The 12,068-nt window shown below is 41.5% G+C and overlaps 1 protein-coding gene across 1 annotated transcript in view; it reads right to left on the bottom strand.

Annotated features, from left to right (window-relative positions):
- Nucleotides 1-4,355: 4,355 nt before the first annotated feature.
- Nucleotides 4,356-12,068, bottom strand: part of rngtt (RNA guanylyltransferase and 5'-phosphatase) — a 109,693-nt gene continuing 101,980 nt past the window's right edge. Inside the window, exon 16 of the mRNA XM_005935401.3 lies at nucleotides 4,356-10,458. Coding sequence (XP_005935463.1) covers nucleotides 10,292-10,458 — 167 coding nt within the window. The 3' untranslated portion in view covers nucleotides 4,356-10,291. The remainder of the gene's footprint in view (nucleotides 10,459-12,068) is intronic.

The raw sequence follows: 12,068 nt of genomic DNA, 5'->3' as shown, positions 1-12,068 counted from the left end.
CTTTACCAGCAGTGAGACCAGGAAATATGAAGAATCGCTTGAGCTAAACTGAGATAGTTTGGATAAGCTGAACTTTATGATGAAGAAAGGGCTCATGACTGCACAGTTTTGTGTCTTCCTCAAAAAATCATCTTGATTAAACTTTTGAAAGTGGGGCAAGAGAGATGGTGGCATTGTCACGCCCAGCTCGTCGCATGAGCTTTCTTGGTCGGGAGCCATGAGCTTCACATTTGAGTGTAAATCTTCCACCTGCAAAGCAGTTCGACAGAGCTCAGCAGCAGACCTTGAATATCTAAAATGGACAGTGTGAGACTGCAGGTTAAATATGAAACGAAGGACCTGCTAACCAAGTTAGGAAAGAGAATGAGTTGACCTCGCAGAATACATGACCAACGCATTATCGTGCATGCAACTGAGCTCAATCTGGCTGTCCAGGGAAATCAAACCAAGCTTAAATTTAAGAATTTTAGTACTTAAAATTGCATAAAAGGTTGCCAGCTGCACACAGCCAATATTTTGCAACCCAAAGGACTGCTGAGAAGACAAAAGGCCCACAATATCAGCCTCGCCCAGCTTCCTGCGGACAAAGCTCTCCACTGATACTTTTTAATTTGGAAAATGTTCCACAAGTTTGTTTTGCTTTCCGTCAGTGGAAAGGATTCTCCCCAGTGTTTTTCACAATTCATGTGAACAGCAAACATGATCTCCCTTACTGCTGCAACAAGGCTGATAAGATGGCAATAAAAAGGAAAAACCTTCTTCAGGCTGAAGACCAGTTTGAAGTATGTAAAAAAAAACAAAAAAAAAACCATAAATGTGGTGAGAATTATGTGAGGAAAAGCAGTAAAATGCAGAGAAAAGATTAAGGCATCAAGCTTTTCTGGGTTTAATCAAATACAACAAAGAAACACAGGAAAGCTCACACAAAAACTTAATTTATCCGTCCGTTAATTTTCTTAAAGATTATCCATTGAGTGTCACGGGGGGCTTGAACCTATCCCAGCTGTCTTGGGTTGTGAGGCGAGGTACACCCTGGAGAGGTCACGAGTCCATCAAAGAGCGACAGCCAATTTAGATTTAGATCAATCCCAGGACCCGCAGTGCTAGTCAATGTGCTGCCCACGAAAATAAGCTTAATTTAATGAGTCCGAAAGTTTGCAAGAAGCAGAACACAGTGAATATATACTGACAAAACTATTCTACCAGGTGGGAGAAATGTTTTGTGGACATTTATGCTGATCTGGTCACCCATGTTGTCCAAGTCATGAAGCTTTTGAGGGTTTTTTTTTTTTTCTCTGCAGGAATTACTCGTTAAAAGCCACCTGATATAGTCGCAGAATGGAGGCAGCTAAACACTGGTGGGAGATGGAAGAGACTGTTCAAGCACTGAGGTAAAGAACGTCCCAACTTTGCACTGTAAAATACAATAATAGCACAAAACTGAATCATCTAATGCACCAGAGGAAAATAAGGTAATGTTCTGTGAAATGTTCACGTAAATAAGAAAATTACCTGTTTTCGTTTTTTCTGGATGAAAAAAATTCCCGATGTTGAAAGAGCACTCCGGTAGTTTAGAAGCTCACAGACTACAAAAGCAGGAGGTCAAAATTGGTCGCGGGTGAGAAATCACGACTTTTACTCCCGAGCATGTGGGAGAAGTGTCAAACACTGTGTACTCTGTGCCCTTTGTGGGCTATTATCGTCATTTACAGGCACTTTACCGGTAAAGGTGAAAAAGTACAAAGGGTCTGAACCTTTTACCTCTCTTTTAGCATTTTCTCACATTTACCTCATCACTTTGTCGGGTCTTCCACTGGGCAGTTATCCTCGTGTTAAATCGCAAGCCTTTCAGTCTCGCGTTAAGTCTGACTGTTCTGAAGAACAATTCGTTTTTTATTGTCCGTGCGCTGGTACATCCCGTGAGGTCAACCTGCAGTCACTCTGAAAGATTTTGTAAAATGTCAGTTAGAAAATTACACCTTCAGGTTAAAGGCGTCCCTCCACCTTTTCTTCTCAAGCGATGACATTCTCACTTCACCGAGTTAATGGAGTAAAGGAAAAAAACAGGAATCACATCTCATTCTTTAATTTTCTGTGGTTTTACTCCTTTGTAGCCTGGAGCGAGGAAAATTCATTGACGTTGCACTAACTTGGTGGAACTGCACAAAACTTATTGTGATTTGATGTTGATTACAACAAATACTGGCTCTGATATAAGCAGTGCTCAGTGTTAGCTGCTGAAGAAATCCTTTGGGGGGAAAAATGTGGGAACTCATTAAGGAAAAAAAAAGGCCTGACCTTTTCAGTATAAATGCAAGCATGTGGACGAACACTGGTGCTTACTTGCTACCACTTTATATCCACTCACTGTGGCTTTAACAGAGCGTGCGCTGAATAAACAAAGCAACTCCACACATTTTACAACTCAAGCCGAGGTTCATCAGCCTGCTGCTATACTTCATGCAGCACAGAGGACATTTGTGTCATAAAGAACATTTCCACTTGGGCCAATGAAAAAACATGGATGATGCAGGAGGTAAGTGAAAAGCTAAAGTACGGAGTACCGCTTTCAAGTGTGGTGATGAGGCTGCGCTTAGAACAGGAAGAGCCAATCCTCAATCGTGCCATAAGAGCAGCAAATCATGCCCATGCTGGGAAGCTTTAACATTTGTTTTGTGACCCTGGTAACATGTGCCAGGTGATAACAGGTCATAAGGCAGCCAGGTTTAATCTAGTGAAGTCATTTTGACCTAAACCAAATATGTCTGTTGTTGAGGAAAAACTAGGCTGATCACAAGCAGGGTGTTTGATTCATGGAGAGACATTTGTTTGGTTTTGGGAGATCAAAATTGCTAATTTCAGTTTGCTTGCCTGCCCACATTATTGCAAAGCTCATATTTGAGTGTAAATTGTGGTTAACTAGTTTGTCAAATTGACAGTTATATCAAACATTGGTGCTTTTAGTCAAATATGATACAAAGAGAAAGTGTATAACTAATTACTGCTTTCAAAGGAGCTTGCAAAGAAAAGCGAGAAGCTTCTTCAGTTCTAAGGTCAAACTATTTGACCTTAGAACTGAAGAAGCTTCTCGGATGAGAGGTGAAACATCTTCAAGCAACTTAAAGAAGTCCAGACGCTTTTCTTTGCAAGCTCCTTTGACTACGATGACCTGGATGACTGAGAACCTTCACAGACCTAATTACTGCTTTGTACGGTTAGCCGCCAAATTACAACAGTGCAAGCCTGACTGTTTTATCTGATGCTCACAAGCAAATGCAAACAACACTGACTGCAGTTCACTTAAAGGCCATGGGTGTCTTTCTGGGATGCAACGAAAAAAACAACAACATTTAAAATAATGTTAAAATAAATAAAAAATATTCTTTTTTGCCATGTCACTTATCTTTAGATGTTTGTGCCCTCTGGTTGCTTTAAGCAGGATCAGTGTTTATGCCTGATATCCAAGTAGGTTTACAGGTATTTTGGGAGTCTTTGAAAGCAGCAGCAGGCATAAGTGCAGTTTCTGTGTGTCACGTTGATTGAAAAGCTGATCACAGAGTGGGCTGACACTACACTGGCAGCCTCGCTGTGCTGCTGTAAGAAACAAAGCACACAGAATAGCTGCATGGTGTCACAAACAAAGCACACAGAATAGCTGTATGGTGTCACGAACAAAGACCCCCCGATCGCTGCTTCTGATGGAGACTGAAGACCTGTGCTGCAGCTTCATCGGCCGACGCCCCAAATGGGAGTCATTTGTTACCTCATGGCATCAAGCCGAGAATCTGCTAGTAATAGATTTGTGCTGCAATGCCTGCTCGAGTCCATCAGCTGAAAAATTTATGCAATTAAATTTTTAATTTCATCGGGGTAATCAGGTCAGGACTGTCTGACTTTATTATCAGGACTAAAGCCTGTTATTAAAATCAGTCGGCTGAAGACTTGATTCACAGTCGTGACTTTAGGGTTCACTGATGATGTTGTGAAGTCCCCAAACTTTTTATTTTCAATGTTTCCGATACCATCAGATGTGAGGCTAATAACGCAGCTCGGAAACTGGAGGGAAGTCGATGAGCAACCTAATCAGGATCTTAAGAAGGGCTGCTCAGAGATTTTTACAAGTTCCTTTCTCAAGGTAAAAAATATAGGAAGAACGGTATTAAATCAAGCATGCAAAGAGATTCTCTGACGTTTGTGGCACGCAATTTACTGTTAATTGTGTCGAAATTTAACACAGACAAAATTAATATTTTTTGGCACTTGATATTAAAATTAACTGATGGGAACTGTGTGTTGGAAACTCAGCAAAACTATGACAGCTTACTTGCTATTTTGACCCATTTAGCAAATTTGGCCCTTAATCTTTAATTTCAGGTGTTTCAGTCTCATTGCCACAGGTGTATAAAATCAAGCACCTGACTGTGAGCTTTGCCTTTAGAAACATTTCTAAAAGAATGAATTGATCTAAAGTGAGTGGTGTTACTGCAAAGTAAAAGTGTTCAGGAACCACCTCCAACAGCAATTTGGATTATGACATATACCAATCAAACCAATATTAGGTCCTGTTTATGTCACCAAAACAGCTCCGTGTGTGGACACAGAGCACTCTCAGGGCGTCTTGTAGCATCTGGAACCAGTTCTTGATTTGGTGGAGATCGAAGGTCTTTGTTATATTCGTTGATGTGTTCCTGAGTTGCTTTTGGAGTGTTTCAGAGTGTATGTCTCGCCAGAGAAGGCTGTTGTCATTGGGGAGGTGGACTTGATCTGTAAAAATGTTTAGGTGGGTGGTGCATGTTGTAGGAACATCCACATGAATGCAGAGACCCAACAAATTATAATGAAGTTGTCATGCAGGGTATTAGTTACTACCTGTTTAAAACAAAGCCTAAACATACATCTTGTATATAGGTGCATCACATTAAATTTTTTGTGCAGAAATACTGAAAATCAAGGCTTCTGCAGCAGTAAATCGTGCTACACGACTCACATTTAAATATACTGCTGGGGCCATATTTGGCCCTATTTGATCACTTGAAGAATAAACTGAATGATAACATCATGAATTTTACTGGACAAGGAGTGGTTTGATTATGAAAAACGAATTAATTTCCCCACATCGTTTGATTATTATTAATTTGAATAACACATTGGGGTTTTTTCAAGATAACAAAAATGTAGTTTACAGTAATCGCAAACACTGTCAGTACACGAGCAGCTCTGAGCTGCAAACAGAACATTTCTGCACCTCTCAACAGTGAGAGTCGCAGAGATGCATTATTCAAAATGCAGGTAATACTGAGACAATAATGACCCGCGAGTCGTCTCTGCTGAATTAATATTGCAGTGAAGCTCAGTGGCTTTCAGCCTCCAACACCTGAGCTGAGAGTGAGAGCCTGGTAATCTTTGCTACACCACCTGTGCTCATACAGAGTGTTTGGATTTCCAGATCCATACAGCCGCGGCGGCGCTCCCCTCCTCCCCTCCGGGGCACAAACACACCCAGAGGAAACGCATTATTGACGAAGCAGGATCTTCCTTTTCACGCGTCTGTCTGCGTTTCCTCGAGCGTCCGTCTTCCGCCACGTTTTCGTGAGGAACACGACACAGAAGGTGCCGAAGGGGTTTTGGAAAAATAAAACAGGTTTGGGTCAATATTAAATCTAGAAGAACAGTTTGCAAGGATGGATTTAACTGAATGCAATTTAAGCTCGTAGAGAAAAGAAATGAAAACAGAAAAACAGGTATGAATCCTGCACCTGCTGCATGAGAGCGGCGGCGTCTCTGCGGCAGCAACCTCACGACAAAAAGGTGAGGGGAGGCTTTGATGAAAATCAGCCAGCTTTCATGTGAAGCCGGAGGGGAAGAGAGCCCTGGGAGTGCAGCTCATCCATCCCCGCTATAAGGAGAACGGTCGCCTCGGGCGCCAATCGACAGGAACTCAAAACACACATGCATGATTTGTTACACTCGTGTGTTACGCTCCCCTAACTTACATTCATTTCCTAACTCCAGATCTAAATTCTCCACGCTGCATGACTAACCGCTCAACGTCACACTAATCTTAAAATAAGCACAAATTCTGACTCTTGATCCTAAAAGAGAAGGAAAAAAAATCCTTCGCAGCACGGGGGTGCAGAGAGACACATTTCAAAGAAAGTTGCACCTCACAATTGTTCTGAAATAGTAACTTTTAGTCACACAGAAGCAGAAATAGAGTCACCGAACGTCAAAGTGGTATCATCCACTATGAGCGAGCGATAGAGAGACCCGTAACAAACAATTAAATATAGCTGATTACATAGTCCTCTGTGTAAATCGTTTCTACAAAAACAACAGTGGGCGATGAGCGCTGCAGATGGGAGTTACTCAAACAACAATGTGGGCAACAGGTTAAGAAAATAATCCATATGTTTCCTGGCAACAGGCTTTACCGAAGGGATTAAAACAAAGCACGCTGAGCACGTTTAATAATCGGAGGAGGAATTATCTTCATTTGCCTGGGCCTCACGGGGAGGTCAGAGGTCAAGCGCAACACAATGGGTTATAGAGGTGGCGGAAAACTGCTGCCTGGGGACCTGGGCATGTGTCTGTTTTGTATGGGTTGATGACTTGTTATTCCTGTCATACTCCTCAGCAGGACACTTAATTAAAAAGATAAATATTTGTTTGTCTCGAGGCCGATGATTAATCTTGTATGTTAAATGTTCTAATTAGCTTTTTCTGCATGGCCACAGCCTGTGACTCTCTATGCTCGCAGCATACAGATCAGGCACAAGCTTTCACTGACATTTCCACTGAAATTTGGCCAAGAAAGATGGCTGCATATGTGGTGCTAATATGAAAAGTCAGGATTAATGTTTCACTCAAGTTGCTGAGGTATATTGTGGAGCTTTTTTTTTTTCTCTTTACAGCACTCACATATTACACAATTAAACTGTGGAGGTTTACATACATCTGGATCTTTCTATGTTCCTAAACAACCTAAGATGAACAGCAGTGGGAGTGTGTGGGCGTGGTGTTGTCCTCTTCCTCTTCTCCCCTTGTCTCTCTCTGCCCCTGCCTTCTCCTTTAGGACACACCTGCTGCTCATCTGCCCTTGTTTACCACCAATTACCCTCCAGAGGTGAGATAAGCTGGAGGAGAGCAGTGTGGGTGTGGGAGAGGCTTTTGGTGGATTTCCTCTGAGCTGGTCTGTGTGTGATTCTGGCCTAGGTGTGAAAAGGTCCGCTGTGTGTGAGTGAGTGAGAGAGTGACCGACCGACCAGCCCCACCGTGCGTGGCTCTTTGTGAGTAGCTCTCAACTGGGCAGTTGTTTCGTGTGTGCGAAGCGGCCTCCAGTTTCTTGGTTTGGCCTGCCTGGTTTATTGCTAATAGCAGCGTTGCTGTCTTTTTCTATTGATACTGTTTACATGGTTATTGGTTATAATAAAGACTTATTTTGTGTTTAACACTTCTGCCTGGCGTCCTTTTCATTCCAATCCGGATCCAGTTGTTACTGTCCCCCACCCTCTTCGCCTACCCTTCATGTGGGGACGTAACACATGATGACTCTCATATCATTGTAAAGGGATTTTGGACCACTCTTCTCTGTGGCGTTGCTTCAGTTCATTGAGGTTCGCAGGCACAGCTTTCTTAAGGTCCCACCACAGCATTGAAATCTGGACTTTGACTAGATGATTGCAACAGTGATTTTCTCCCCCCATTTTTAGTCATTTTGTTGCAGGTTTGCTGCCGTACTTGGGGTCCTTTTTCAGACAGATGTCCTCTATTTTGACTGTAGAATATATACAGAAGCGCATACGACTGACTGCAGGCCTGGAAGGTCCTGTGGCTACAAAACCAACCCAAATCATCATTCCTCCACCAGCGTGACCTTGACATTTGGTGCACTGTTTGGTTTTCACTGTGCATTATGGCCAAACATTTCCACTTTGGTCTCGTTTGTCTAAAGCACTTTGATCTTGGTCGGCTTGTTTGTTCAGATGCAACTTTACAAATCAAACCCAAGAGGTTTTCTTCTAGTAAACCTTCCAAACACGGCGTTCTTGTCCAGTCTTTTTCCAATTGTGTTGTCATGAAATTTAACATGCTGAGGCCCGTAGAATCTTCCCTTCATTTTGCAGTATCTCAGAAGTGCACAGTCTGCGTTTGTGGTGAGTTTACTTTGACGTCCACTCCTGGGAAGACTAGACTATCAGTATCTCTTTCCACCTGTTAATAATTGTTTGGAAATGACTTAAACTCTTTGTAGATTGATGGGTAGCAAGTTAGAGGTGCTCACACGTGCAGCAGATGAGCAGTGAAGTAAGTGCATTTGATTAGCTTCACCTGGCTGCCACTTACCTCTTTCATTCCTATAGAGGCAACAAACAGTCTTCATTTTGACTTAGTTTCTGTTAAATAAATAACATGGTGGTCACATGTAGAAATTTGGTCTGTTTCTTAAATTAATGTCAGGGGTGACTAATTCAAGACTGAAACTGTAATTCACATGTCCTGATGGTGTAAAACTGACTGTTAATGCAGTTCAGCCACCTTTTCAAACATGTCGACACACCAAAGGTTCAGACAAAGAAGACAGATTTTTTTTTTTTTATTACCTTCACTGAAAATTGGTGATTTTTTTTTGTGCATCTTATCTCACAATTGTACCTAATATATTAAATAATTTACACCAGGCTCTGGAGCGTTGGTACAAGGAAGTCTGAACAGACTCGTCATGAAGTAATGAGGGGGAAAAAGTCACACCTAGCTTTGAAAGAGCTCATCAGTGAAATGTCCAATCAATTCATACCCTGAAAAAAAAAAATGAAGGGAATGTGTGAAAAATGACCGAACTGTTAATCCTCTTGAATTAATGCTGCAAACTCATAATTCAGTAACATCATCCATGATTATAGTCCAAATACATAAAAGACCCAACTGAAAGTATCCCTACTCACATGTTCACAGATATTATTCTGTGGCAGGTGGTTATGTAACAATTAGTATAGACATTACTGTTTATTTTGTAACTACAGCACATTACAGTCAGCATTTATTCTTTAAGCTTCTGTTTGATTTTGCTTTAACATGCTTTAAGCATTTTGTTGTGTTTTGCCCTCCTGCCCGGGGCCTTCAGAGAAAAATCAGTTAAATCTAAGTGAAGCAACTTTTCTATTAAACTGTTACCTCGTCCTTGGCAAACAAAATACACCTTAAAATGAAGATGTTTTTCACACAGATGTGCGGTTTCTTAGACTGAAAAGTGTCTAAGATTTTTTCTGCCTTTTTGAAGCCAAATCACATGGCACACAAGACATTTTTTTAAAAACAAAATCCTAATTGGCTAAACACAAAAACCAGTGTTCTTCACTTTGATGCTGGATATAGCATAAACCTTTTAGCTTTAATACCTCGGTGTAGATGAAAACTGGGGAACAACGAGCGCATGGCGAATTAAAATCAAAGTCAAGCGATTTGAGGCTCTAATCTTCTGGAAAAGTTGTATTTATCCTTCCGTTTGAAGCTTCTTCACTTCTGCGAGACAATTTGTTGATTTTTGTTTCCTTTTGTGTGCCACCCATCTGCAGCTTGACTTCACTGGTTTTGTAGTTGTAGTTACTTTGTAGAGACTGTGTAATCACGTTGTCATCTCCCCCGCCCACCCATGTGGCCTTTAAAACAAAAGTCCACACAGATGGGCTGAGGCAGAGTACTGAGATTTAATCCTTATCTGAGATATGAAAACATTTGGAAACCCCCGCCTGAGTCTTACAGGTGGAACTCAATGAGAAACCTTAATCTGTTAATTGAACATCTGCGCAGCTTTGTGTAAATCTACATGAGACCTGATGGTGGAAACTATTTTTGTAGTGTAGACTCATCAAGACAGCAGACTGAGCTTTAAAGATGTTTACTCCTCTTTCAAAATCAAATTAAGGAACTAGTTGACAAAACATGAACACGGTTTGTCAGGTGTTATTTGTTGCTATAACAATTCCCAAGTAAATAAATACCAATTAGCTCAGTTGTTTAAAATTATAAACAGCAAAACAATGAAAAAAAAAATTACCTAAGCGTAATTTTTTTTTTTTTTTTAACATTTTAATAAGAACACAGGCAATTAAAGCTACAAAGGTCTACAATGTAATTTAATGACATCGAGGTTTTCTGGTGCCCCGACATGTATGGGCTGATAAAGCAAACGTGCTGCAGGTAAGAAAGCCTTGAAATGTCCTTTATCTGTTGGGGTGTGAGTGGCTGGATGTACACCGTAACCGTGGAGCAGTCCCAAAGGCGTAGCTACGGGCTACGGGATGGCCCGGTTGGGTCTCTTTGGAGGGGGAGGGGGCATTAGCTCAGAGTCTGGGTCTCGCGGGTTTTTCCGGTTTTGGGATTGTGCTCCCTGAGCACAGCGGTCCAGATACTCCAAAAGGATTTCCTTAGTGACGGGCTCCCGGATGCTTTGACACACAGCTGGACAAAAAAAAAAGGAGAAAGGAAGTTACAATAGAAATGCCGACAGGCTTTTCCAGCAACAGTGAATTCATGGTTCTTTCAAGCACGTTCTCATTCCCAGGTGATCAAATAATGCAGTCTGTCTCTTGCTAATCTCTTCCTAAACAGAACCAGTGAGTCAAAGTAAAGCAAAACACAAAGATGCAAAGGCGAGTCATGATGTACACTAGAACTGCCTGTTTCATGTTTCATGTATCATGACTCAAAGTCCTACAATCCATTCACACACCTTCTAACATGCACGCACACACACTGGTGGCTGTACCAGGACCAATTTAGGGGTCGGTATCTTGCGGGCATGTTGAAAAGATGAGCCAATGATTGAACCGACTGGTAGATGACCTGCTCTGCCTCTTGAGCCACGCCCGCCTCAGAGATGTCCTGGCATAAAAGTTGCGTCGCCACAGCAGGTAACTCTGCATGTCTCAGTATGTGCCAAATGTCTATCCTAACACAACCCCGCTATACTATGGAGCCATTTTTCTTTTATAACCTAAGATGGCCTGGTGGAAAAAACGAAAAACTTAACGTCATCACTGACCGTCCACTCTCGAGATTTAAAAGCAAGAGACACCTTGTGCATAACAGAAAGATTCAGGCATCTGAAACAACTGCATTCTCTGATGATGGTGTGGATGAGGCAAAAACACCTAAATTAATGATTCATAATTATATTAATCAGAGAGGATTCGACACGCATCCAAGCTGCTAAAGTACATTTTAAACACTATTTTATCACAGACACACACCAACTTTTGAGTCACTCCCACTGTCTACGGAAACATGATATGGACTTTTTGATTTTGAGTGCTAGAAAAAAGATCCTCCTGCTCCACAGCTCCCTCTGCACGGTTATGACAGCGCCATAATACCAGCAGCACACTGACGACTATATCCAGCCTCTAAATGAAGCGAAATGTTATCAGCTCGGGGACAAATGTGTTACTATCTGACCAGATTTGAGATAAAAGGCGCTTTTGCCATCTGGGCTCCGAGGCTGTACAACAGTCCGCCTCGGGATCTAAAGCTCAATAATTCAGGACCATCTTTTCTATCTTCTTCAATCAATTTCGTTCATTCTTTAAATGTGTTTTCCCTCGCTTATGCTTCTTGTTTTTATTGCTTCAATATGTACTATTATGCTCCTCCTTGTATAGCGCTGTGAACTCAGCATTTAGATTAAGTGCTACACAAACATGGTTTATTGCCGTGTTTATCTATTATTTTTGCATTCTGTCCTCGCCTTCCTCTGCTTTGTTTGTGTCCATTTGTTTCTCCTGTTGTGGTTGCTGTGCATTTTCATAGCATGTGGCACGTGGGGGAGAACTTTAAAGTTTAAAACAAAAATCACAACTTGTGAAATGAAATCCAATTTGATTGAAGCATTGAATTTGTAATCTTTTTCCCCTTTTCATGCATTTCCCATTATAAGTCCATTATTTGAAAATATATTAGAAGTAGTGCCACATCTGCACTGTCTTCAAGACAGCCATTAACTGTGGAGGTGAAATGAAAGCCTAGGGTTGCATTGCCTAACTGCAAGAGATGGCCTAAAAATGTGCATGGAT

This window comes from Haplochromis burtoni, unplaced genomic scaffold (assembly GCF_018398535.1).
Source record: "Haplochromis burtoni strain Fernald_Lab_line unplaced genomic scaffold, NCSU_Asbu1 Contig_92, whole genome shotgun sequence".
Lineage (NCBI taxonomy): Eukaryota > Metazoa > Chordata > Actinopteri > Cichliformes > Cichlidae > Haplochromis > Haplochromis burtoni.
The sequence above is the reverse complement of the archived record's forward strand: the minus strand, read 5'-3'. Positions and strand labels throughout refer to the sequence as shown.